The sequence below is a fragment of the Aotus nancymaae genome, unplaced genomic scaffold (genome assembly GCF_030222135.1).
Source record: "Aotus nancymaae isolate 86718 unplaced genomic scaffold, 86718_ANA_hifiasm-v0.15.2.pri h1tg000014l, whole genome shotgun sequence".
NCBI lineage: Eukaryota > Metazoa > Chordata > Mammalia > Primates > Aotidae > Aotus > Aotus nancymaae.
The window spans coordinates 120,577,249-120,603,010 of NW_026988425.1; the positions used below are offsets into that span (position 1 = coordinate 120,577,249).

The following is a 25,762-nucleotide window of genomic DNA, read 5'->3' on the forward strand; positions in this document are numbered from 1 at the left end:
GAAACTAGAATCCTTCTTCCTCAAGGCAGGTCACAGAAACCTGAGCTCTCCTTCCCCAAAGCCAGACTCAAACCCCAAAATATTACTGTAACTTTCTCCCACATGTTTCTGTGTAAAAACTGGCCATAAATAAATTATCTGACCTACCTTGTTTGCGTGTAGATCCTAAGACCCCTGCATCCCAGAGAGAGTCCTGCCCCCATACTCAGAAGGAAGGAATGCTGCAGAGAGAGGCCAAGAAGAATCTACAGGGACAGGCCTTGTTGGGTTTCCTCACTCAGGCTATTGGTATTAGATCACCCCCTTCTTGTCCAATCATATTTCTTTTTTCTTTCTTTTTTATTTGAGACTGAGTCTTGCTCTGTTGCCCAGGCTGGAGTCCAGTGGCGCAATCTCAGCTCACTGAAACCTCTGCCTCTCAGGTTCAAGCGATTCTCCTGTCTCAGCCTCCCGAGTAGCTGGGATTACCGGCGTGCACCACCATGCCCGGCTAATTTTTGTATATTTAGTAGAGGTGGGTTTTTGCTACGTTGGCCAGTCTGGTATCAAACTCCTTACCTCAAGTGATCCGCCCGGCTCGGCCTCCCAAAGTGCTGGGATTACAGACGTGAGCCACCGCGCCCAGCCCAGAGTGGGATTTCAACTCTGTCTGCACCAGCTGGACCTGACAGCGGATGGTCTCAGTTCGAGAAGGCAGCACCTGCGCTGGACTAATGCCCCCTGGGGGTCAGTCTGGCAGGGGAGGGAAGCCAGGGTTCGCTCAGATTGGCCTTTGGGTTGAAGCTAAAGCATCAGCAACCGACATCCAAGTTTCCTCGGGGCATCGTGGATAGGGTCAGCCTCGCACGCGGCTCCGCTCCTCCCCCGACCCCGACCCCGACCCCGACCCTGTTTGCGGGTCGGGGTGGCTCTCTTGCCCGTGGTTCCCGCGGAGCTGGGTTTGTGGCCGCGCCGCGGAAGCTCTGGTCGGGTCTGGCCCCTCCTCCTCCCCGGCGAGGCCCAATGGGGCGGCGGCCCCGGCAGCCCCTCCCCGTGGTGTCCGCGGCCCGCACCCGCCAGGCCCAGCGTCCGCCCGCGGTCAGAGCCGGAGGAGCGGCGCGCGGGACCTGCCTGCTCTGCGGGAATGGCCGGCTACCTGCGGGTCGCGAGCGCACTCTGCAGAGCCTCGGGTTCGGGTCCGGCCTGGGCGCCCGCGGCCCTGTCACCCCCTACCTCGCGGGAGCAGCCGCGGCGCCACTGTGAGTGCCGAGGGTCCGGGCCCCCCGGCTGCGACGTGGCGGCTTCCAGGCGGGCCTGGGGTGGCCGGGTCGGGCGCACATAGGGCCGGGAGTCACTTCGCCCCGCACTCCCCCCGCGATCCCTTGAGATCCCCCGCGATCCCCCGCCTGACGCTTCCCGGCCGTGCCCGGCGCCGGGTGGGGACCTGAGGGACGGTGGCAACTGGTGTCCCAGGCGGCAGCCGGTTCTGCGCGCAGAGGGGGAGGGGTCGGGACTGCCTAGTGCTCCAGGTATTCCGGGAGGGAGGGGTCCTGAGAGTGTCCCGGGCCAGCCCTGCCCTCCTGGAAAGAGCACCGTCGGGGCTGGAGCTCCCGGGCGATGGGGAGGGTCGCGGCGCGGCCCCTGCGCAGACAAAGGCTGGGAGGCGCGAGGCTGGCGCTTCCCTTTCCTTTCAGCAGGCGCGCGCTGGCACCAGGCCCACGTGGCCTATTTTTGGAACCTTTTACGCGACAGCTGGAGGAGCGTCCTTTCTAATTCCCCCTTTTGGTTGCCGCCCCCACCCCACCCCCAGCCTTTCGCCTTCATCGCCGCACTTGGGGCTCCATCCTGGGGCCTCTCCTTGACCCGCCTTGGTTGGCACGTGCCCTCCCTGCCTGGCTCCCTCTCGCAGAGACCTGGCGGCCCGTGCAAAATGCCACTCTACAGAATCGGTCCCACGACTCTGGGGCCCCTTAGCTCCCTGCTTAGGAGAGCAGACAGGAGTCAGGCCGTCATAAGCAAGACTGAGCCCGAGCCTCCGTTACCCACGCGGGCTGCTCTACCTGGCTTGTGGGTATCGGCCTGCCCCTCATCCTGGCCGCCCAACCCGGCTACAAAAGGCAGGGAATAATGTAGGTCCCTTGGCCCTGTCTGATGCCTGTTGCCATGGAAACCCCTATTTGGGGTTTGGAAATCTGGCCGGGAGCACCTCGTGGTGAGCCAGGAGAGCGAGGAAGAGGGGGTGAGGCCCGCCGGCCCTGGCCTGGCCAGAGAAGGTAATGGTTAACCGGATTGTGGGAGCAGCTGACTACAGCTGGGTGTTGGGGAGGCTTCGGTCTAGTCTTATCTCCCCTGCCAAGGAGAAAGGGGCATGTCTGCTTTTGTACCTCTGGGAATCTGTCTCTGAGGGATCAGCCTACAACTCCTAGGTTCCCAGTGCCCCAAGTCCCAAAGATTCCCATATGGCACACCACCTTCAGCAAAAATATGGTGGAAGTAGCCGGGCGCATTGGCTCACGCCTGTAATCCCAGCACTTTGGGAGGCTGAGGGGGATGGATCACGAGGTCAAGAGATCGAGACCATCCTGATCAACATGGTGAAACCCCGTCTCTACTAAAAATACAAAAAATTAGCTGGGCATGGTGGCGCATGCCTGTAATCCCAGCTACTCAGGAGGCTGAGGCAGGAGAATTGCCTGAACCCAGGAGGCGGAGGTTGCGGTGAGCCGAGATTGCGCCATTGCACTCCAGCCTGGGTAAGCCGAGATTGCGCCATTGCACTCCAGCCTGGGTAACAAGAGCGAAACTCCGTCTCAAAAAAAAAATATGGTGGAAGTTAGCTACATTCTTTAGTTCTCCCTTGTTTTCTACCTTGACAGTTAAAAAAAAAGAAAACAAACAAAAACCTCCAAAAGCACACAAACAGGAACACAAAGCCCCTTTTAAGGGGCCTGAATTTGAATACTCACAGAAAAAGCAGTCAGCTGCCGGTCCTTCTAGAATCCCCATGTGGGTTGGTTATTAATGGGGAAAATGCTTGGTGTTTGAGTTGGACATACAGTTGCGGCTCTGCCAGCTTGTTACCTGGCAACACAGCTGGAGGCAGAATACTTGGCATTCCCCTTGATGACAAGGAAAGAATATTTTTGGGCTAACATAGCCCTGTGTCTTTGCTGCCTGGTAATTCCCGCATGCATCAGTTTCTTTCTTGCCCCTTAAGTGTGCAGATCTCTCAGCCATGTCAGATAAGGCCCTCGCTGCCCTGCCAGAGCTGATTTGGGTGGTGGTGTTTAGGCCCAGTAGATCCTGAAGAAAACTTCTCTGGAATGCCTGGGGCCTGCTCCCAGATCTTCTGTGTGAAGTTGAGGGCTCTTGGGCTGGTTCCATTCAGGTTATGCATGAGGTGCTGGAAACTTCTCTTGGATTACTGGAAGCCAGGGTCTGTGGCCTTCCCTCGGGTTTATACTCAGTAAACCCATGTTAGAAATACCAGCAGACTGTAAATATTAGTACACTCTAGTTTGTAAGCTTCTCCAGGGCATGGGGCCCGTTGCTGGGCAGAGATGCTGCCCATGTACATCTGGTGCAGGCTGCTGGTGAGAACTCACTGGCCCTGTGTGGCAATGCATCCCAGATGGGTGAGAGGCGAGGAAGCATATTCAGTGAAACAGAAGGTGAGGGCAGGGCAGCCCCGACCAGATGGAGCTGACTTCCACTTGACCTTTATGTCTTTGACACAAGTAGTATGCTCCTATTCTGTGCCAGACACCATGCCGGGTGCCAGGGATAGAGCTGGGAATAAAACCAGCAAAGATCTTTTCAAAACCCTTATAGAACTCAGACAGTAACAAGATAGACATTGACTAGGGTGATATATGGGCACAAGACTTAAGGAAGGCCAGGAGCCATGGCTCACATCTGTAATCCCAGCACTTTGGGAAGGCTGAGGTGGAAGGATTGCTTGAGGCTGGGAGCTCCAGACCAGCCTGGGCAATATAGTGAGACTCCATCTCTACAAAAATAAAAAATAAAATTAACCAGGCACGTTGGCGTGTGTCTGTAGCCTTAGCTACGTGGGAGGATCACTTGAGCCCAGGAAGTCAAGGCTGCAGTGAGCTATGATTGTGCCACTACACTCTAGCCTGGGTGACAAAGCAAGACCCTGCCTCCTCCCTACCCCCGAAAAGAGTAGAGCTAAGGAGAAATAGGCAAGAACGTTGTGTTCACAGAAGTTTGGATAGGGCAGCCAGCAAAGTCCTCACTGAAGGAATTGCTGAGGAGGGGAGGAAGCAGGCCGTTGGGGGAAGAGACTTGCAGATGCCAAGGCCATGATGGAGAAACAGAGAGGATGGTGCAAAGGCTGGCTCAGCAGACTCCAGGCTGAGTGACAGAATGAGGTTTGGCACGGGTCTGTGGAGGGCTCACAGGCCATTTCTGAGAACTTTGCAGGGTTTTGAGAGGACTGTCATGATCTGATTTCCATCTTATCAGGAGCATTCTAGCTTCGGGGACCTGGCAAGAGAGGATGATGGCTTGGACCTGGATGGTGGCACTGGGGGTGGTGAGGAAGTGGTTGGATTCTGGATATATTTTGAAGGAAGAGCCAATAGTAGGGAAAGGTTCCAATTCAGGAGATTTTACATAAAAATCTAGATACACAGCAGCCACTTACCCATAGTGAGGACGGGCTAGTCTGAGGGTGGCTTCTCGTTTTGGTGGTTTGGATGTGGAAGTGAGAGAAGGGAAGGAGGCTGGGCACAGTGGCTCACGCCTACAATCCCAGCACTTTGGGAGGCTGAAGTCGGTGGATCACTTGGGGCCGGGAGTTCAAGACCAGCCTGACCAACATGGTGAAACGCTGTCTCTACTAAAAATACAAAAATTCGCTGGATATGGTGGTGCACACCTGTAATCCCAACTACTCAGGAAGCTGAGGTACCCGAATCGCTTGAACCCAGGAGGCAGAGATTTCAATGAGCTGATATCATGCCACTGCACTCCAGCGTGGGTGACAGAGTAAGACTCTGTCTCAAATAAATAAATAAAATAAATTATACAAAATTACTGTCCTGCCTTCTTGAGCCCCTGGGAATTGGAACCTTTCCCCACTCTCTGATCCTTTGCTGGGGACCACATGGGCAGGATTGTGGGGGAAGCAGTTATGCCTGGGGCTGGCTGCCTGCGGATGGACCTCTAGCCTCCAGTTGGGAGCAGCAAGGAGCCAGGGATGGGTTTTGAAATCCTTACTTGGTATTGGGTGCTAGGAGCCCCAAACAGGGAGGAGAGTTGGCCTAATGGGCCTCTGGTGACTGGTGTAATTCCATCCTGCACTCTTGCCAAGAAGACAGTGTTTGTGCAATGCATCAGCTGAAGATTCATGGTGGCTGTCACTTTGGCGGTTTTCAGGGAGGCCTAGCTGCTGCTCCTTGTATTTCAGGTAGCTTGTCACCACTTGTCTCCCAGAGAAAGGCAGACCATGGCTGTGTCGTCACCATAGAGGCTGAACAGCAGACAGGGTGTCTCTACCATACAGGGGTCTCAAACTTCAGTGCCCTCGGGCACACTGGAGGGCACTTGGCTGTCATGGAATGAAGGGAGAAGCCACCCTCAGCCCAGCCCATCCTTGCCACGAGTGAGTGCGTGTTGCGTATATAGAGTTTTGTTTTGTCTTGTTTTTTGAGACAGAGTATTGCTCTGTTGCCCGGGCTGGAGTGCAGTGGCATGATCTCAGTTCGCTGCAACTCTGCCTCCCAGGTTCAAGCAATTCTCCTGCCTCAGCCTTCCAAGTAGCTGGGATTACAGGCGTGCGACACTACGCCCAGCTAATTTTTTGTATTTTTAGTAGAGATAGGGTTTCACCATGTTGGCCAGGCTGGTCTCGAACTCCTGACCTCATGATTTGCCCACCTTGGCCTCCCAAAGTGCTGGGATTAAAGGCGTGAGTCACTGCACCTGGCCACATATCTAGATTTTTATATAAACTCCTGATTTTTTTTTGGACTGGTTTAAATTTTTATTATTTTGGTAAAAGAGGTATAAAACTTACTTACCATCTTAATCATATGTGAGGGTACAGTATTGCTACCCACACTGTTGTGCATCCATTACCACCATCCAGCATCAGAACTTTGTCACCTTGCAAAACTCAGACTCTCAAAAATAAAAAGCAAAACTGAAACTCTTTACTCATTAAATGACCTCCCCACTTCCTGCCCCCCGTTCCTGGCAACCACGATTCTACTTTTCGTTTCTATGAATTTGACTATTTTAGGTACCTCATGTAAGTCGAATCATATAGTATTTGTCTTTTGTGACTAGTTTATTTTGCTTAGCAGGATGCCCCCTAGGTTCATCCACTTTGTAGCAGGTGTCAGAATTTCCTTCCTTTTCAAGACTGAATCATATTCCACTGGATGTAGCTACAATAGGCCCCTGTGGAGGATACATTTCAAGACCCCCAGTGGATGCCTGAAACGGCAAAGCCTTTAGATACTGTTTTTTCCTATACACACAGGTTGATGATAAAGTTTAATTTAGAAATTAGGAACAGTAGGAGATTGGCAATAATAATTAGCAATAGAACAATTATAACAATATACTGTAGTAAAAGTGACATGAATGTGGTCTCTCTTATCTCTTAAAATATCTTATTGTATTGTGCTTACCTATTTTTGGACCATGGTTGACTGGGTAACTGACACCACAGGTAACTGATGTCATGGAAATAAAACCTTGGATAAAGGGGGACTGTATCCCATTTTCTTAATCCATTCATCTGTGATGGACACATGGGTTGCTTCTACCTTTTGCTATTGTGAACATTGCCGCTATGAACATGGGCATACATCTCTCTCTCTTTTTTTTTTGAGATGGAGTCTCACTCTTGTCACCCAGGCTGGAGTGCAGTGGCACAATCTCGGCTCACCATAACCTCCACCTCCCAGGTTCAAGCGATTCTCCTGCCTCAGCCTCCTGAGTAGCTGGGATTACAGGTGCTTGCCACCACATCCAGCTGATTTTGTTTTAGTAGAGACAGGGTTTCTCCTTGTTGGTTAGGCTGGTCTCGAACTCCTGACCTCAGATGATCTGCCTGCCTTGGCCTCCCTAAGTGCTGGGATTACAGGTGTGAGCCACCATGCCTGGCCACATATATCTCTTTCAGACCCCGCTTTCAACTTTTGTGGATATATGTCCAGAAGCAGAATTGCTGGATCATACTCTTTTTCTTTAGTTGAGCAGCCCCCATACCGTTTTCCACAGCAGCTGCACCATTTCACATTCCCACCAGCAGGGCACAACAGTTCTAATTTCTCCACATCCTTGCCAGCACTTGCTATTATTATTACTATTATTGGCCTGATAGTAGTTATTTTAGGGGTGTTAGGGGATAGTGGGGCAATATCTCATGGTTTTGACTTGCATCTCCCTAATGATTAGTGATGTCGAGCAACTTTTCATGTGTTTGTTGGCCATTTGTATATCATCTTTGGACTTGAAATGTCTATTTAAGTCTTTTGTCCTATTTATTTAGAGGTGGAGTGTTCCTGTTGCCCAGGCTGGAGTGCAGTGGTGCAATCTCTGCTCACTGCAACTTTTGCCTCCAGGTTCAAGCAATTCTCCTGCCTCAGCCTTTTAAGTAGCTGGAACTACAGGTGTGTGTCACCATACCCAGCTAATTTTATTTTTTTTCTATTTTAAGTAGAGACAGAGTTTCACCATTGTTGGCCAGGCTGATCTGGAACACCTGACCTCAAGTGATCTGCCCACCTCAGCCTCTTGACCTTGAACTCTCCTACCCATGCCTGGCTGAAGCCCAGCTGTGGAACCCAGGCTGAGGCTGAAACCTCTAGAACTGGACCCTAGTGAGTCTCTCCTTAGGGGTCCTGATTATGACAGGTTCATTTTTCTTTTCTTTTCTTTTTTTTTTACAGATTTGATTAGCTGTCCTCAAATTAACTCATAGGAGCTGCTCCCCAAAACTAAACTAGCTTGCAACAGCTCAGCAGACATTCTGCAGGTTCTGCAGCTCTTTTCTTTCAAGCTTCAGAGAAAAGTGCAGGAATCTCGTAGATCGGGTCCAAATCCCCCTTGCATCTTGGGAAGGGTGGTAGAGCCTGCAGTCAGCCACCTTTTGTTCTCCAGAAAATGAAATCCTTTGAGGCTGTGTTTGCGCTCTGCTTCTCTACATCTGACTCCTGGGGACTTCCAGAGGCTGCATTTGGGTCAGGGATCCGGGTTCTGTCTTACCTCTCATGCAAACCACACTCTCTGGGTCTCAATATTCCTCCTAAATGATTTCTAAGATTATTTTTAGATTTTTTTTTAAAAACCTGTTTGCCTATCTTTGGAAAGTGAGTTGTATGAGGTCTGTTAGGCTTTAGTCACTTTTGTTTTAAATGTGCCTAGAAGGTTTCTAGGCCTGCTTTTTTTTTTTTTGAGACGAAGTTTTCACTCTTGTTGCCTAGGCTGGAGTGCAATGGCGCGATCTTGGCTCACGGCAACCTCTGCCTCCCAGGTTCAAGCGATTCTCCTCCCTCGACTTCCCCAGTACCTGGGATTGCAGGCACACGCCACTGTACCTGGCTAATTTTTTATATTTTTCTTTTTCTTTTTTTTTTTTTGAGACGGAGTTTCGCTCTTGTTACCCAGGCTGGAGTGCAATGGCACTATCTCGGCTCACCGCAACCTCCGCCTCCCGGGTTCAAGCGATTCTCCTCCCTTGGCTTCCCCAGTACCTGGATTGCAGGCACACGCCACTGCACCTGGCTAATTTTTTATATTTTTAGTAGAGATGGAGTCAGGCTGTTTTCGAACTGCTGACCTCAAGTAACCTACTCTCCTCAGCCTCCCAAAGTGCTGGGATGAGCCACCACACCTGGCCTATTTTTTGTATTTTTAGTAGAGACAGGGTTTCACCATGTTGGCCAGGCTTGTCTTGAACTCCTTACCTTGAATGATCCACCCACCTTTGCCTCCCAAAGTGCTGTGATTACAGGCATAAGCCACCGTGCCCAGCCCATATTTCTATTATTATTGCATTGTAATACATAATGAAAGAATTATATAACTCACCATAATGTTCAATCAGGGGGAGCCCCGAGCTTGTTTTCCTGCAATTAGACAGTCCTGTGTGGAGGTGCTGGTAGACAGTGACAGATCATCAGGCATTAGCTTCTCTTACGGAGGGTGCAGCCTTGATCCCTCGCATGCATAGTTCACAGGCATGAGCTCAGGTGTAATGCTCGCTGGCCTGCTACTCACCTCCTCCTGTGCAGTCCAGTTCCTAACAGTCCGTGGACCTGCACTAGAGGCTGTGGCCTGGTCTGCTGACCTCTCTCCAGAGCCCATGGTACTACTGCTCCATGGCCCGGGAGTTGGGGACCCCTGCTCTAAGCTCTTTGCTGATGGGGGAGTGGGCACTGGGTAGCTGGAGCCCTGGCTTTCTGCCGCTGTCTCCTGGTGAAGGAAGGGTCTGGCCAGGAGGAGAGGGGCCCCCCTCCAGCCTCCCCAGGGGCGTGATGCGCTATGTGTCCCTGCTTCTAGATGCTGACAAGAGGATCAAGGTGGCAAAGCCCGTGGTGGAGATGGATGGTGATGAGATGACCCGTATCATCTGGCAGTTCATCAAGGAGAAGGTAGTGCCCCCTCCCAAAGTGGGTGGCTCTCCAGGTGGGCTGGCAGGCAGTGTTCTGTCCCGAAAGGGCTTCTGGGCCCTCCTGCAGATTCCCTGGACTCCTCGTTGTCCTGGTTGGTAGCAGCAGCCCTGTTCCTCCCCCTCTGTTTACCCTTTTTTCACAACTGTCTGCGAATGGTTTGGAAGTCATCAGGTGGGGGCCTGTCCCAAGCAGTCCGTGTTGTGCTGGTGCCAAACGCCTCACATTCTATCGTCTTCGAGCAGTTTCAAGGTTAATCTTGTATCATTTCCATCTGGATCCCCTGCATTTTGCCTCACTTTTAGAAAAGGAGTGACAGGGGAACAGGGCTGGTGTGTGGGGCAGTGATCCAGCCTGCAGCTGTGGTGGCCGCCAAGGCAAAGGGGTACTGGAAAGGAGTGAAAGAGAAGCAGGGCTGGTGTGCAGGGCAGTGACCGAGCCTATGGCTGTGGCAGCCACTAGGGCAAAGGGGTCCCAGGATGGCGGCTCGGCTTCTCTAAAGTCGCCGTGGTCTGTGTGTGCCCAGGAGAGCACGGAGTCCATGTGAAGGCCCTGCATTGTGTGTGCATTCATGGGACAAAGGTCGAGAACTGCCACTTCTGACTGTGAGATCTCAAAGCACTTGAGAAGAGGAAACGCGCCGTGTAGAGAAATCTAGATGTACTTGGGGTTGGGGTTCGGCTGAGTCGATGGGTCATGTTAGTGGAGCAGATGGCATAGTGGGGAAGAGCCCTGCAGAAGGCTGCTGCGGCCGGGCTTACCGACCTCTCTCCAGAGCCCTGCCCCTGCCGGCTCTAGCCAGGCCCCGCTAGAAATGGCTGAGTCCAGCTTTCTGCTGCATGCCCCACTCTGGCCTTCACTCGTCCCTGTTCTGACTGACTAACCCCTGCCATGGCCTGCAGACTTCTTATCCTGCCCTTTGCTGTCCTGTCCCTGAGTTGCTGGGGTGACGCCTTGTTCTGGCCCTCTGTCCCCAGCTCATCCTGCCCCATGTGGACATCCAGCTAAAGTATTTTGACCTCGGGCTCCCAAACCGTGACCAGACCGACGACCAGGTCACCATTGACTCTGCCTTGGCCACCCAGAAGTACAGTGTGGCTGTCAAGTGTGCCACCATCACCCCTGACGAGGCCCGTGTGGAAGGTACGAGGGTGTGGAGGTGGGTGGGCTGGTGGGGGTGCCGCAGGCTTCTCCCACCAGCCTCTCCACACTTGGGTTGGGACAGCTGGCCATGTCGGTAATCTCGGGACCAGGGGGCTGGGAGCTTCCAGAGCTGGGGCTTTCCTGAGGCCAACTGTACCTAGGCCAGTCTCCCTGTGTGTGCCTGGTGGACCGTGGTCACTGTCACTCAGAGGTCACTGTCACTCAGAGGTCACTGTTGATGAGGCTGGGGCAGGTGTAGGTAAGGGGCTGGGCTCAAGTTCCATGGTTAGGGTGTGGCAGAGCTGAGAACAGAGTCCACGTCTTTTATCTCCCAGGTCAGGGGTGTTTCTGCTGCACTCTGTGGCTCTGACAGTGGTAGGTGTCACTGGTGACAGGGCTGAGGAGGAGGAGAAGGAAGGTAATGCTGATGTGGTCACAGTAATGATGGCTTCTTTGGGCAGCAGTCTGTTCTGGTGTAGACTTTCTTGCAGGCAGCTTTGCAGAGAGACTGTGCAGGAGTACCGTGTGTCAGGCCTGTGTCCTTCAGAGTCTCAGCAGCCTCTGGGGACATTGCTAGTGCCCTCCTGCCACTGGCTTGGCCTTGCAGGTCTGCCGCCATCCCCATGGTCATGCAGGGTCACTGAGAGGTGTCCCCACGAGGCTGACCCCAAGGCTGCTGGTCCTTGGCTATAGGGGTCGCGCTTGAGGGTTCCATGAAATGGCAGCGGTGTGTGGGCAGAGGGGCCTGGTTTGGAGAATTTGAGAAAGGATGGTTGAGGGATTTTCTCAGCTCTCTCTTCCTACTTCCTGAGTCGGAAGGAGCTGGAAGGAAGCACTCGAGATACATCTGCAAAGTCCCCAGGCCTGCCCCTGTCCTGCAGGTCATGCCCAGCCCTACAGCACTGGGATCACGAGTGCTGAGCTCTTCATTTCACCTGAACCTTGGGAGTTATATACCCCCATTTACAGACAGGGCAGGAGAGGGTCACAGCCTTAGGAACTGGGGCAGTGCTGGGGCCAGCCTCGGAGCGTGTGGAATGGCCAGTGTGTTATCAGGCCTCATCAGAGAAGCCCTTCCCCAGACTGCACTCCCTCCACGTATGACGTGGGAATCATAATGGCCCACAGAGCACTTAGCATAGGCTGGGCACCGCTCTAGGTCCTTTACACAGCTCATTTTGTCCTAACGGCAGCACCTAGGCTTGGGATTTTACCAGGAATTTTCTTTTACAGCTTCAGCTGAGCCACTTGTGTAAGCCTCAGAGTTAAAACTGGCAGACTCCAGAGTCGACGTGTTTGCCTCTAGACTCCACTGACTCCCCAACGAAGAATTTTAGGACCCTTGGCTGGCTGTGCTGTTGCTTGGAGTTCAAGTTCTGGTTGAAAGGTGGTGGCTGCAGTGGGACCACTTTCTCTCTGTCTTCACAGAGTTCAAGCTGAAGAAGATGTGGAAAAGTCCTAATGGAACTATCCGGAACATCCTGGGGGGGACCGTCTTCCGGGAGCCCATCATCTGCAAAAACATCCCACGCCTCGTCCCCGGCTGGACCAAGCCCATCACCATTGGCAGGCACGCCCATGGCGACCAGGTAGGCCAGGGTGGGAGAGGGGGTCCACGGACATGGGCACCCCCCGACCAGAGCTCCTGGCCTAGCCATCCTCTTGTCTTTGCAGTACAAGGCCACAGACTTTGTGGCGGACCGGGCCGGCACGTTCAAGATGGTGTTTACCCCGAAAGATGGCAGCGGTGTCAAGGAGTGGGAGGTGTACAACTTCCCCGAGGGCGGCGTGGGCATGGGCATGTACAACACCGACAAGGTGAGGCTGGCTCGGGCATCCCCTACCCTCCTCTCCCAGCTCTCTCTTCACCTCTGGCTCGAGGCTTTCCTTTCTTCTGTGATGGCCTCATTCTTAGACCATAAAGAGGCAGAAATGGCCACCCGGGCTGGGCATGGTGGCTCACACTTGTAATCCCAGCATTTTGGGAGGCTGAGGCAGAAGGACTGCTTGAGGTGAGAAGCTTGAAACCAGCCTGGGCAACATAGCTAGACCCCATCTCTTGAAAAAAAAAATGATAGGAAAAAAAAAAAAGAAATGGCCAGCAGCAGCTCCAGGCTCACCCTGCCCACCTGGCTACCCTCTCAGAAGAGAATGGCCAGCAGCAGCTCCAGGCTGACTGACCGCCCGCCTGGCTACCCTCTCAGAAGGGGCTGCCTCAGCTCCCAACTCCAGCTCAAGGGCCAGGCGGAGTCACATGACCACCTCTGAGCCAATCGCAGGAGCCCCAGGGAGAAAGGCTTGTGATTGGATGAGCCAGGGACACACGGTCAACCCCAGCACTGGGCCCGTGGAGCCTGGGAATGAGCCCTTCCCCGCCACGTAGTCTTAAGAACTGGGGAAAAGGCAGGGCTTTCCAGAGCAAAGTTGAGGGACCTCTTGCCCCCGGGAAGTAGAGAGGCAGAGGCTGGGCCAGCAGAAACATCGTGCTCCCTACACGGAGGCTGGTGTCAAACAGTCGTGTGGGTGGCAGGGAACCGTTCCTGGAGGTCTGGGCCTGGCTCTGGGAGGTGGGGGGTTGCCTGCAAGTGCCAGGCTAGGACACTCTGCCAGGGCCCTCTCTCTCCCCACAGTCCATCTCGGGTTTCGCGCACAGCTGCTTCCAGTATGCCATCCAGAAGAAGTGGCCGCTGTACATGAGCACCAAGAACACGATTCTGAAAGCCTACGATGGGCGCTTCAAGGACATCTTCCAGGAGATCTTTGACAAGTAAAGCCTCATCCGTCCACTCCATGGCTTTTCTTCCCTTCCTCCCACGTTGTCCCCATCCTACCCTGGGGAGGTCGCTATTAGAGTGCGTTTGGCTCAGCTTCGAGGCTCGGGGAGGGGTCCCCAACCTGTGCGCCTTCTGCCCCCCGCCCATAACAGACCTTTTTGCTCTCCCAGGCATTATAAGACCGACTTCGAGAAGAATAAGATCTGGTATGAGCACCGGCTCATTGACGACATGGTGGCTCAGGTCCTCAAGTCTTCCGGCGGCTTTGTGTGGGCCTGCAAGAACTATGATGGAGACGTGCAGTCCGACATCCTGGCCCAGGGTACGTGGGGAGCATGCTGCTCCCTGTTGGGGTGGGCTGCTGCTCTTCTCTAGTTGGAGGGGATTTTTTAGACCCTTTGAGTAGGAAACTGGAATGGAGCAGTAGGACTCATTGCAGGGTTCTCTGTGGACAGCAGGGGGAGCTCCCTGGCATTTGAGTGAGAGAGGCTCACAAATTAGGTTTGGACTGGTGTATTACTGAGGCTGCTTTTTTTTTTTTTTTTTTTTTTGAGACGGAGTTTCGCTCCTGTTACCCAGGCTGGAGTGCAATGGCGAGATCTCGGCTCACCACAACCTCCGCCTCCTGGGTTCAGGCAATTCTCCTGCCTCAGCCTCCTGAGTAGCTGGGATTACAGGCATGCGCCACTATGCCCAGCTAATTTTTTGTATTTTTAGTAGAGACGGGGTTTCACCACGTTGACCAGGATGGTCTCGATGTCTTGACCTCATGATCCACCCGCCTCGGCCTCCCAAAGTGCTGGGATTACAGGCTTGAGCCACCGCGCCCGGCCTTGAGGCTGCTTTTAGAGAGAGAGGACGGCACAGGAATTCCAGGGCCAGGTTTCAGCCCTGAGTATAGGTGAGACCATTAGCAAAGAACAGTGAGAAATGGGCCAATTGTGTAGGGAACAAGAGCAGGAAAGATGGCAGTGTGGGAATCAGGCGGGACACAGAGAGTGAAAGAGAAACCTAAGCTTACCAGGCAGGACAGCTCCTGGCAAAGGGGAAAGGGAAGCCTGGGACAGGTTCTGGTGAAAAGCAGAGTCTTGTTACTTTGTGTAAACCTTTGGCTTTACTTTGAAAAGTCCAGTGGGGATCCTCTCACCAGAACAACTGCCATCTAGGATGGAAGGCTGAAAAGCCATAGCAGATGAGGGAAAGGCACGAAATGTAACCTCAGGTGTCTAAGGAATGGGTGTGAGGGTGCAGGTACAATGGAGAAGGGCTTGCTCACTGCCAAAATCCTTAGAATTCGTACACAAAGCATTTTCCTGTAGATGTTGTTTTCTTTCTTCAATCCTTATTTTGGTGCCATGGGGGTGCCTTTGGAGCCCTGGAGTCCTTAACAACAGCAGAGTTTGCTTGAGTTGAGACGTGGATTTGGGAATACTTGGAACTACATCAAAAAGCTTGAGAGTGGCTTAAGAGAGCAGCTGCAACAGTGATGGTTGGGAAATAGCTGGCAACAGCTTTACTGTTTGCTTGAATGCATCTCTAGGTCCTGATACAGGCGGCAGGCTGTGGGGTCTGCAGGACTCGGTGGGGTCTCGGGCCCCATGGGCCACAGGTTGTGGGGCGTCTGGAGGCGGTGTTGCAGACGGATGCTGATGTGCTGTGCCCTGGAGACCCAGGGCAGGGCGGAGAGGCCTGGAATAGTCCCTGTCCTCCTAGTTGCCACTGGGGGAGGCTGAGTAGAGACACGAGCTGTGGCAGCTACAACAGTGGGTTGTAGAGGGCAGTGTGGCTCAGCTGGGGGCCCAGGAGAGGCAAGGCCCTGAGAAAGGCTTTCCACCCTCCAGGCTTTGGCTCCCTTGGCCTGATGACGTCTGTCCTGGTCTGCCCTGACGGGAAGACAATTGAGGCTGAGGCCGCTCATGGGACCGTCACCCGCCACTATCGGGAGCACCAGAAGGTGAGTGCAGGACATGGGGCCTCACAATGACCCTCTTCCCCACCGGGGCCCAAAGCCCACTGACCTGAGGGCTGGAAGGATGAGCCTGACCAGCAAGTCCAGGGCGGGCAGCTGTATCTGGGCAGCCCCCTTGCTAGCTGGCTCGGCTCCTGATCCCCCTGCAACCCCCATCCCCAGGGCCGGCCCACCAGCACCAACCCCATCGCCAGCATCTTTGCCTGGACACGTGGCCTGGAGCACAGGGGGAAGCTGGATGGGAACCCAGACCTCATCAGGTGAGCACAGAGGGAGAGGCCACAGCTGCCGGGAGAGGCTCCGGGTTCTGGCCTGGCACCGAGGGGGTCTCATTCTGCCCCATCCCCTGCAGGTTTGCCCAGACGTTGGAGAAGGTGTGTGTGGAGACCGTAGAGAGCGGAGCCATGACCAAGGACCTGGCGGGCTGCATTCACGGCCTCAGCAAGTGCGTGGCCTGGGGTGGAGGCCAGACACTGGGGCCAGGTTGGGGGACGCCAGGGGGCCTGGGGCGGCGCAAGTCTGCAGCCCTGAGAGGTGGCTCAGGCCAGCTGCTGCAGACCAGACCTAGTGAGCTGCTTCCCATCCCCGAGGCTGGCTGCTCAGAGCTCCTTCCGACCCTGCCCGCACCCTCACCTAGCTTCTCCCAGGAGAGCAGTCACCTGGAAAGAGACCCTACGGGTGCCTGCGGAATTGCTGTGGCCTCATGGCAGCGGGCTATCGGGGCCTCTGGCCTGCAGCCTGGGTGGCAGGAGATGGCTATTCCGATGCCCAAGCTCAGGCTGTTCCCTGGAAGGGCCTGGCTGACAGCGTTGGCAACGCCCGGAGCTGCCCCTGATGTGAGTGTGCTCTCTCCGCAGCGTGAAGCTGAACGAACACTTCCTGAACACCACGGACTTCCTGGACACCATTAAGAGCAACCTGGACAGAGCCCTGAGCAGGCAGTAGGAGGCGCTGCCGCGGCTGCAGTGGACGGGCCGGGCCGAGCCAGCGCGCCTCCTGAGCACGGCGGAGGGTGAGCCTCACAGCCCCTCTCTGGAGGCCTTTTTAGGGGACGTTTTTATAAGCGAGATGTTTTAAAGCATATGTGTGTTTCCCCTCATGTGATGTGAGGCAGGAGCAGCGTGTCTTACCTCAGCCAGTCGGTATGTTTTGCATACTGTAATTTATATTGCCCTTGGAACACATGGTGCCATATTTAGCTACTAAAAAGCTCTTCACAAAACTGTCTGCTGTGTTTGTCCCTGAGGGGAGGAGGCAGCGGGGGCCCTGAGGCTGAGGCCCTGCTAGAGCTGGGGGGTTTCCCTGGGTCAGACTGGAGCCCCGCAGGAAGGGGCTGCCACTGCGGGGAGGGACCAGGCAGCCCTAGTGACCTGCATTCATTCCACAGGGCCCCAAGGAGCTTTGGGACTCTCCGGGCACAGGCCTCTGGGTTCCCTGAAGTTCCTAGTACCACCCAGTTTGTCTCCAGTTCTCCATTCTGAGAGTGACTCAGTTCCTGATAGGTTGTCATTGATCTTTTTCTTCCTTGGTTTTAATCTAAACATCTCCAGGCCACGTTCTTAGCCTTTTTCTAGGTATTAAAAACAGGTACCCACACCCGCCTCACACTTCTCCTTCCCAAGGCTGCCTGGGTTTGCGGGGGCTTGGGTGCGTGTGACTGAGGGCCCAACATCATCCGGGCCAGCGGTTCCCAGGCTTGGGTTCACTTTCAGCATGTAGTGGCAAAACTAGAGAAGCTTGGGAAAAACTGCTCTCAGCCAGGCACTGTGGCGCAGCCTGTAATGCCAGCACTTTGGGAGGCTGAGGTGGGTGGATCACTTGAGGCTAGGAGTTCAAGACCAGCCTGGCCAACATGGTGCAACCCCGTCTCTACTTAAAATACAAAAATTAGCTGGGCATGGTGACACACACCTGTAGTCCCAGCTATTCAGGAGGCTGAGGCAGGAAAATGGCTTGAACCTGGGAGGTGGAGGTTGCAGTGAGCCGAGATCATGCTATTGCACTCCAGCCTGGGTGACAGAGCAAGACTCTGTTTCAAAAAAAAAAAAAAAAAATTGCTCTATGCACGTTCTTTAGCCCCATGTAAAAAGGAAGAATAAAAAGTTGCTCTAAAGCTACATATAATCAAATAACTATCTTTTGCATAGTGATTAGCTTCTATTTGTTGGTGTTAAAATGTCCTGGAGAAGAGTTGTGTAATCTTTATAAAGTCCTGGCCAGGTGTAGTGGCTCATGTCTACAGTCCTAGGCCAAGGTGGGAAGATCACTTGAGCCCAGGAGTTTGAGGCTGTAGTGAGGTATAATGGCACCACTGCACTCCAGCCTGAGCAACAGAGTAAAACCCCATCTCTTAAAGAAAACCCCATCTTACAAAGTCCCCTTCCTAAGTACTGGGGGGACCCCCATGGCTCCTGAAACCTGACTATTGCTGTAGACTCAATGGCTTTGGAAGGGCTCTCGCCCTCCACCCACACTGGTGCCTCTGCTTCCTCTTCCTGAGTAATGCCCTGAAACTTGCAGGGCTGTGAGAAGAAAAGTGGACTGGTGGCTCCCACAGGCCCAGCCCCTGGGAGGTAGCTCAAGGCTTCCTGCCTGTTATTGCCTGTCATGGCACAGGGCTGGCAGCCTTGCAGAATGCAGCCTCTGAAGCCTGGCCTGGCATCAGGAGCTGGCTTCTTTCCTGGAGCCCTGTGGGTGGGTGGGGAGGGGAAGCAGCTTTTCTCTGCAAGGGGTGGGAATGCAGGGCCTTGGCCCATACGACTCTCTTGGGCCCAGAGCAGCTGGCTGTAGGTGACTGGCCCTGTGGGCGGCCATTCCAGGGCAGAGGATGGTCTCAGCCTCCCCCGGGCCCGGGAGAGTGCAGCCCTGCTGTGTGGGGCTGGGAGTTCCTGCTGAGGGTGAGGGCCAGGTCCCCAAGAGCTGGGGAAAGACGCATTTGCAGTCACCTCACTAAAGAATATTCATTTATTTATAATTATTGCTAAGTAAACTTCTCTTTTAAACAGGAACATAAAAACACAGTAGGGCTTTGCACAAGTGGAATCTCTAAACAGTTGGTTTGTATACATGTCAAAATAAGTTAGAATGGAATTTGTCCAGGAGTTTCCAAGTCACCCGAGAGGCTGTGCACCTCTTTTGAGAAGGTCAGGGAGGGGCGCGGACAGGAGCCTTGCGGAGACCACCCCCCAGCTCAAACTGTGAGTTGTGCTGTTTCCTCCTCCCAGCTTTGCCCAGGTCCAAGGCACAGGGCAGGGGGCGTTCAAGTATCGAACCTCGCAGAGGGCCAGTGCGGATGGCGGGGTTGGGGAGGGAAAGGAGCGCCCCACCCCGGGGGCCAGACCTTCTCCCTTCGGTTTCCAAGCCCAAGGCCACTGCACTGGCGGGAGAAAGGAGGAGGAGGAGGTACAGGGTTCTTTTTGGTACCAGGGGAGAAAGACGTTGTGGGAAGAGGTAGTTGCAGGGGATGATGCCTTCTGCTCAGCAGGAGAAAATGTCTTGTACAGTGACGGGGTCACTGCCACCTGAGGGTCATCATGGGGGGCACCTGGGAGGCCGTGGGGCCTCGGGGTCTGGGAGCCACACTTGGGCCACCCTGTCCACCCGTCAGTCCTTATCACAGTCACCCTGAGGCCTGGCTTGGTCCTTCACTTGAGGATTCAGCCTTGGGGGTGGCTGCGCTGCAGATGGGTTCCGCCCACCCCAGGCTGTTCCCCGCTCCGGGTTTCTGGGCTGAAGCTAGTGGCTTCATCTGTGCCTTTGGGGACGGCCCCTGCCTGCCCCGCCCCACTGAGTCCTCAGGAGGCATGTAGGCGGGGGTCCGGGTGCCCTAGAGTTCCTGAATGTGCTATTTCACTGCCCTGGGCATTTCGCCTCTGGTTGCAGGGGCAGGAGCTGGCATGGGAACAGAGGGGAAGAGAGCAGGTGAGCAAGGGAGTGCTCTGTTGGCTGAGCAGAGTCAGCAGCCCTGGCAGCCACGGAGGGGACACAGGACTGAGGAGTCAGTGGCTGCAGGGGCTAGGCAGGGGTGGAGGGCTTCCCCGCGCTGCCTTCTCCTTCCTTACCCCAGCCTGCTCAGGCTGCTGCCAACGGCTGCTCCTCCGGGGCCGGGGCGACCTGGGCCCCAGTCCTGCCCGGCCAGGCCGCTCGGGGTGGGTGGGTAGGAAGCACGCACAGCACACGAGGAAGCTTATGCTTGGAAAAGAAAATGCATCTCCATCAGAAAAGGTCATAGGTGACACGGAGTTGGAAAGAAAAAAAGAATAAGTTACCTTCGAAAGACCCCTTTGCTCAAAAAACCCTTGTTTTCCCTTTGTGAGCTTCACTTTCCTTCTTAAATACGTTGCTCTTTCTGGGGAGCTCTGACTCGTGGCTATCCCCGTCGCAAGGTGGACCCAGGAATAAGAAATGACTGCGGTCCCTCCCCAACAGGTGGTCCTGGGCCTCCGAGAAGACAGCCCTTCTTGGTCCCCTGTGGTGCCCTTACCCCACCCTGCCCTGGCCCCTGCTCCTGGTTTTGATAGTGTGTGCCTGACGAGGGGCCTGTCCCAGCTTTGTCCCTGGCGGGGGCTCTGGTGTCACATTCCAGCTAGGGCCGAAGTGGATGACGTGTGTTGCAATCCACTTTAGGGACACCCACTTCCAGACAGGGATGTAGGACAGGGCTCCCCCTAGCTGTCCTGCAGGCCGGGGCTGGGGCCAAGTGCATGCCTGGCTTGAGGCGTGCGAGGTAGAAGGCAGAGTGCCCTGCCTGGCGTCCCGTCGACAGGGTGGGGAAGGAGGCCTGGACAAGGTAGGGTGAGCGGTACTGACCAGAGCAGGGAACTCAGACATCCTTAGAGGCAGGAGTTGGCTGAGAAAAAGACATGGCTCGAGTGGTCTCTTCCTCCAGTGTCAGGACCCCTGAGGAGCTCTGCTGGGCCTGGAGAGACCCCGAGGGCCTGTGCCCTTGTGACCTGTCCCCAGTGGCCCCACTTCTCCCACCGCCTCCCCGGGGAAGCAGGCCAGGGAGATCCCGATCTGGGCCTCGTGTGTTCTCCTCCCCTTGCTGGGATACCTGGGCCTGTGCTGGCTCACAGCTGGGGCCAGTAGTATGTCTCCATTTGGTCTAAAGGTCCCTAGTGGTGCAAACGACTCGGGGAGGGGGGCTCAGAACAGTGGGGCAGTAGCTTGTTTCTCAGCTGCAGGAGTGCAGCCCGCAGCCTGTGGGTCTTACCCCCACGCCCCGGCCCCCCGGCCCCCGTTGGGGGTGGCCCAGCTTGCGCTATAGCACGTTGTAGTAGGCCATCTCCTTCATGGCCTGTTCAGTGAGGACGCTGGCCTCGGCACCGCCGTCCACGCTCGTGTAGCTGTAGGCGTTCTCCTCGAAGTCCTCCATCTCCTGCTGGCCGTCCAGCTCAGAAGGGTCAGTGCCTGTCAGCTCCATCATGGGGTCTGCAAGAGAGGGGCACAGTCAGACCTGGCTGCCTCCTCACGGGAGGAGCCAGTCACCCCCACGCAGGAAGTGGATGGCCTTGCTAAAGAGAGGGCTTCCCAGTCACAGCCTCCAGAAGCCTCAGCCGCCTCTCAGCCGTCCCACCCTCAGGTGCCTCAGGGTCATGTGGCTTCTAGCTGGGTCACCAGACCTAGGCCCCTAAGCTGAGTGTGGGGCAGTGGGTGCTATCGGTGAGGGCCCTTGAGGTGGAGACCTGTGGGTCTGGCCTTAAAGCCTTCTTTGGGTCATTCCGCCATTGGCCCTTCAGAGTCACTAAGTCCTGCTTACTCCTCCTCTGCAGTGTTTCTCCGCCACGGGAAAGCTGCCTGCCTACATCATCTTTCCCACTCATCAGCACCTGCTGCATGCCAGCCGCTCACAGGCCTCACCTCATCCAGCAATCACAACCACCCTGTTTAGCAGCTCAAAAGGCTGAGGCTCAGAGAGGTGAATCAACTTGCCAAAGGTCACCCAGCACATGCTGTTGTTCTTTTTTTTTGAGGCGGAGTCTTGCTCTGTTGCCCAGGCCAGAGTACAGTGGTGCGATCTCGGCTCACCACAACCTCCACCTCCCAGGTTCAAGCAATTCTGCCTCAGCCTCCCGAGTAGCTGGGACTATAGGCACGTGCCACCATGCTCAGCTAATTTTTGTATTTTTATTAGAGAAGACATTTCACCACGTTGGCCAGGATGGTCTTGAACTCCTGACCTCATCATCCGCCCACCTCAGCCTCCCAAAGTGCTGGGATTACAGGCGTGAGCCACCGTGCCTGGCCCATGCTGTTGTTCTAAGCCACTGTGCTGCTCTGCCTCAAACTGCTGCAGGGCACGGCTCCCAACAGCAGTGCTTTTCTATCGAGTCTACCCATTGGCATCCCTGGGCCCGGTGCTCCAGGGACAAACACACACTCAGGGTTCATAAAGATATGCCCGGCAAAAACTCTTAAGAGGCCCCTTGGAATTTTATCAAATTGAAATCTCATTATAAAGATCTTACTGGTACAACAAAAGCCAGAAAAAAATAACTCCCCAGGGGAAGCCCAGGGTAGATCTGGGGACCTGGGAGGCTGGCAGGGGCTGTGCCTAACCCCCATGGTGCATTCTGGCCCTGTCCATCGAGATGTGATGTTTTGGGGGAAACGGCCCCCAAACAGAGGCAGCTCTGATTGGTGTAAGGCAGGCTTTCTCAACTCTGGCACTGAAGGTGGCAATGCTTGGCTGTGGGGCTGTCCTGTATCTTGTAGGATGTGGAACAGCGTCCCTGGCCTCCACCCCTGAGATCCCAGTAGCATTACCCCAGTTGTGACAACCAAAAATGTCTCCAGACATGGCCAGATGTCACCTGGAGACAAAGTCACAGTCAGCTGAGAACCACTGGTCTTAGGTAATCCCATCCCTTGCCAATGAGTGGTTCAGGAACAGGCATGTGACCCAGTCCCGGGGGGTGGGTCATGAGGAAAGCCCTGCTAGTAAGTCTTAGCACCTTCTTACTGGTGTCAGAGAGTGAAGGGAGCAGGCTTCCCTGCTCATCTTCCACTGTGAGAACAAGGAGCACACACCCTAATGGCCACTGGCAGCCATCTTGTGACCATGAGGATATTCGCAGCTAATGCTGTGGACAGAGGAAGCCTTGCCCTGATGTCACTGTTGGCAAGCTGAATCAGCCAGCTCTGAAGAGGGCCTAGACTTTGAGCCATTTCTTTCTTTTTTTGACAGGGTTTTGCTCTGTCGCCAAGGCTGGAGTGCAGTCGTGCAGTCACGGCTCACTGCAGCCTCAAACTCAAAGTGATCCTCCTGCCTCAGCCTCCTAACTGCGATTATAGGTGTGCACTACCACACCTGGCCTTGAGCCATGTCCTAATCTATTTCCTTATTGTTTAGGCCAGTCTGATTGGGCATCTGTTACTTGTACCTGTAGCATCTAATGTGCTGTGAGTCTTCTGGATTTTATAAAACCAGGTTACCTGTCCCATATCTTATTGATTTGGGCTGTTTCTTCCTGCAATCCTAGTGTCACACCCTCATGTTACGCAGCTGGTTTTGAAAACAAGCTAAATAAAGCACGTTGGGTACATTTGTACCTCTGGATCTCGGTACACCGTCCCCACTTTATCAAGTGTATTGTCCCGTCCTGTGGACCCCAGAGAATCGTCCGTGATATTTTTTACAAGGACATTCATCTACCTCCCCAAATTACAGCCCCATAGTTACTAGATCATTCCATCTAGAATGTATGCTGCCTTCCTTCTCATCAAGCCTGAGCTTCCCAGAACCAGGCTCTAGGTGGGGGGCGGACCTGGAGCACAGCTGTTCCAGGCCCATTGGCTTCATTCTGTCATCTGATACAGTCAGGAAGAGCAAGTCTAAGCATCTCTAGCACTGAGCTCATCTAGAAAGAGCTTGTGCCTTAACCGCCCCTACGAACAACATATATGGGGACAGTCTTTCTAAAAAATCTTGTTGGGGGAGTTTCTGGTAAAAACAGGAAAACCTGCTAAATAATTTTTTTGAGTTGAAGTCTTGCTCTTGTCACCCGGGCTGGAGTGCAGTGGCGTGATCTCAGCTCACTGCAACCTCCGCATCCCGGGTTCTAGTGATTCTTCTGCCTCAGCCTCCTGAGTAGCTGAGATTACAGGTGTACGGTCACTATGCCTGGATAATTTTTGTATTTTTAGTAGAGATGGGGTTTCACCATATTGGCCAGGCTCGTCTCAAACTCCCAACCTCGGTGATCTGCCCACCGTGGCCTTCCAAAGTGTTGGATTACAGGTGGGCATGAGCCAGTATGCCTGGCCTAACAAATTCTAAAAGAGCTATAACCCTGACAGTCTCTTGGTTCTAGTAAACGGGCATGGTCTGCTCTGCTTCCTTCTGGGGGGTTTGGTTAGCAACAGGGCAGCTCGACTAGAATAGCTGCACATGGAGTCACCCCGCCGCACTGCAGATCACTTCCACCTGAACCTCAGGTCCAGCCTCAGCATTGAAAACATTCCTCAGGTGACTCCCATCATGGAGCTGATGTGCCAGCCAGCCCTCTGGAGTCTGGATAAAGCTTCTCCATGTGCGGTCCCTGAACCATCGGCCCCTTGGCTAAGACCTGGGAACTTGTTGGAAAGGCAGCTTCTCGGACTCCACCCCAGACAGACTGAATCAGAAGCTCCGGGGCTGGGGCCAGCACTTGGTGAGGCACAAGTCTGGTCCAGTGTGTCTCAAACTTCACTGTGCAACAAATGGCCCTGAGATCTTTTTGAAGTGCAGAGTCTGACTCAGCGGGTGTGGGTGGAGCTGAGAGGCCAGCAGGATCCCAGGTGGGGCTGACATTGCTCGCCTTCCTACCACATTGAGTAGCAAGGAGCTACCGAGAGCAGCTGGCGGGTTTTCAGTCTCACCTACTGGAAGCAACCTTAATAGACAACTGAAAAACAAAACAAAGCTACTGAGATAACTGTTTCTGCCAGAAAACCCAGCCCATTCACTGGTCAGGGGCTCCAAAACCAGAGTCAAGGCTACTGCAGCTGTCCCCAGTGCCTGACTGCATTCCAGTAAATAAGCCACGTGGCAAGTCAGCTCACCTGGTTACCGCCAACGCACGTTCCCAGCTGGTGTGACTCAGAGGCACACCAGAATCTCTTTTTTTTTTTTCTGGTGATAGAGTCTTGCTTTGTCACCCAGGCTGGAGTGCTGTGGTCCAATCACAGTTCACTGCAGCCTTGAACTCCTGGGCTCAAGTGATCTTCCTGCCTTAGACTCCCAAGTAGCTGAGACTGTAGGGTACACGCCACCACACCCAGCTAATTTTAAAATATTTTTGTAGAGACCGGGTCTCACCATGTTACTTGGTTTGGTCTCAAACTCTTGGCCTTAAGTGATCCTCCTGCCTGCCTTGGCCTCCCAAAGTGCCAAGACTACAGGCGTGAACCATCATGCCCAGTCAAGAGCACCAGAAATGGCTCCAAACTGTAGAAGGAGCCTCCCTGTGGTGCTGCTGGCTCCCTCTTTCCTGTAGACTCTCCACAGCATGTCCCTGCCCCGCCGCTGACCATGAGGCCAGAGAGGCTAACAGCTTTACTGTCACCCAACAGAAATGCTTTTACTACTGACCACTGCTGGAGGGAAAGGCTACTGCTGACATTTGGGATGTTTTCTGACAGTCTCCAAAACTTCTACGAACTGCTGAGGCATAGGATCATCTCCCAAAATCTCTCCCAGATCTTAATGTCACACCCATCTGGCCCTTTCAGGAGTACGTAGGTTCTAGTCTGTGGCAGGCACTTGTGAAGAGTGTGACTGATTGATGTACACTTTTTGCCTTGGTTGCTGGGAAGCTCAGATGTGACTGATTGACACTTATTGCCTTGGTTGCTGGGAAGCTCAGATCTCCCCTCTGCATGTCCCTAGGGCCTTCCATGGTGAACTTGGAGTCGGGACCTCACCTGGTTCTCCCTTATCTTTCCAGCTGCCATTTTTCCCCCTTTTAACTTTCTTTCCCATCCACTGATTTGAAATATGATCTCATGGTACCGAAATAGTCTATCACCTCCTGCTGAGTTGTCATCTTGCATGAGCTACCTAACTTCTCTGTTCTTCCATTTCTGCATCTGTAAAATGAGGATAATAACAGAGCCAACCTCATTTCGAGGATCACATGAGTTAATAAAGGCCTGGCACACAGGTAGCACTTAATAAATGTCAGTTATGACTTTTATTATATTGTTTACGTGAGCTCATTTAAGTCCTTTGAAGAAGACATATCCCATTGTTACCATCATCATGGCCC

At 54.1% G+C, this 25,762-nt stretch overlaps 2 protein-coding genes across 7 annotated transcripts in view; one reads left to right on the top strand and one right to left on the bottom strand.

Moving 5' to 3' along the window:
• The first annotated feature begins 1,070 nt into the window (after positions 1-1,070).
• IDH2 (isocitrate dehydrogenase (NADP(+)) 2) lies at positions 1,071-25,690 on the top strand. 3 transcript variants are annotated; one of them, XM_012463849.2, is made up of 11 exons: positions 1,071-1,238; positions 9,520-9,611; positions 10,607-10,772; positions 12,201-12,361; positions 12,447-12,590; positions 13,403-13,539; positions 13,717-13,868; positions 15,388-15,500; positions 15,678-15,775; positions 15,868-15,960; positions 16,373-25,690. In XM_012463849.2, the coding sequence occupies exons 1-11, from the start codon at positions 1,124-1,126 to the stop codon at positions 16,458-16,460; spliced, it is 1,359 nt and encodes a 452-aa protein (XP_012319272.1). In that variant the 5' UTR covers positions 1,071-1,123; the 3' UTR covers positions 16,461-25,690. The 3 variants fall into 3 exon arrangements, with proteins under 3 accessions (XP_012319272.1, XP_012319273.1, XP_064232358.1); XM_012463850.3 differs by lacking the exon at positions 1,071-1,238 and adding an exon at positions 2,235-2,252; XM_064376288.1 differs by lacking the exon at positions 1,071-1,238 and adding an exon at positions 7,821-7,838.
• Positions 18,260-25,762, bottom strand: part of ZNF710 (zinc finger protein 710) — an 83,960-nt gene continuing 76,457 nt past the window's right edge. For all 4 annotated transcript variants that reach the window (XM_064376287.1, XM_021674348.2, XM_012463846.2 and 1 more), the window contains exon 5: positions 18,260-20,945. In XM_064376287.1, coding sequence (XP_064232357.1) covers positions 20,776-20,945 — 170 coding nt within the window. In that variant the 3' untranslated portion in view covers positions 18,260-20,775. The remainder of the gene's footprint in view (positions 20,946-25,762) is intronic.

What these genes read in the sequence shown, in the direction of transcription:
- IDH2 (XM_012463849.2), top strand. Translation starts at nt 1,124, where the DNA reads ATGGCCGGCTACCTGCGGGTCGCGAGCGCACTCTGCAGAGCCTCGGGT. An exon ending in GGCACGCCCATGGCGACCAG is followed by an intron (nt 12,362 to 12,446) that starts GTAGGCCAGGGT and finishes TTGTCTTTGCAG; the next exon opens with TACAAGGCCACAGACTTTGT. An exon ending in GCATGTACAACACCGACAAG is followed by an intron (nt 12,591 to 13,402) that starts GTGAGGCTGGCT and finishes CTCTCCCCACAG; the next exon opens with TCCATCTCGGGTTTCGCGCA.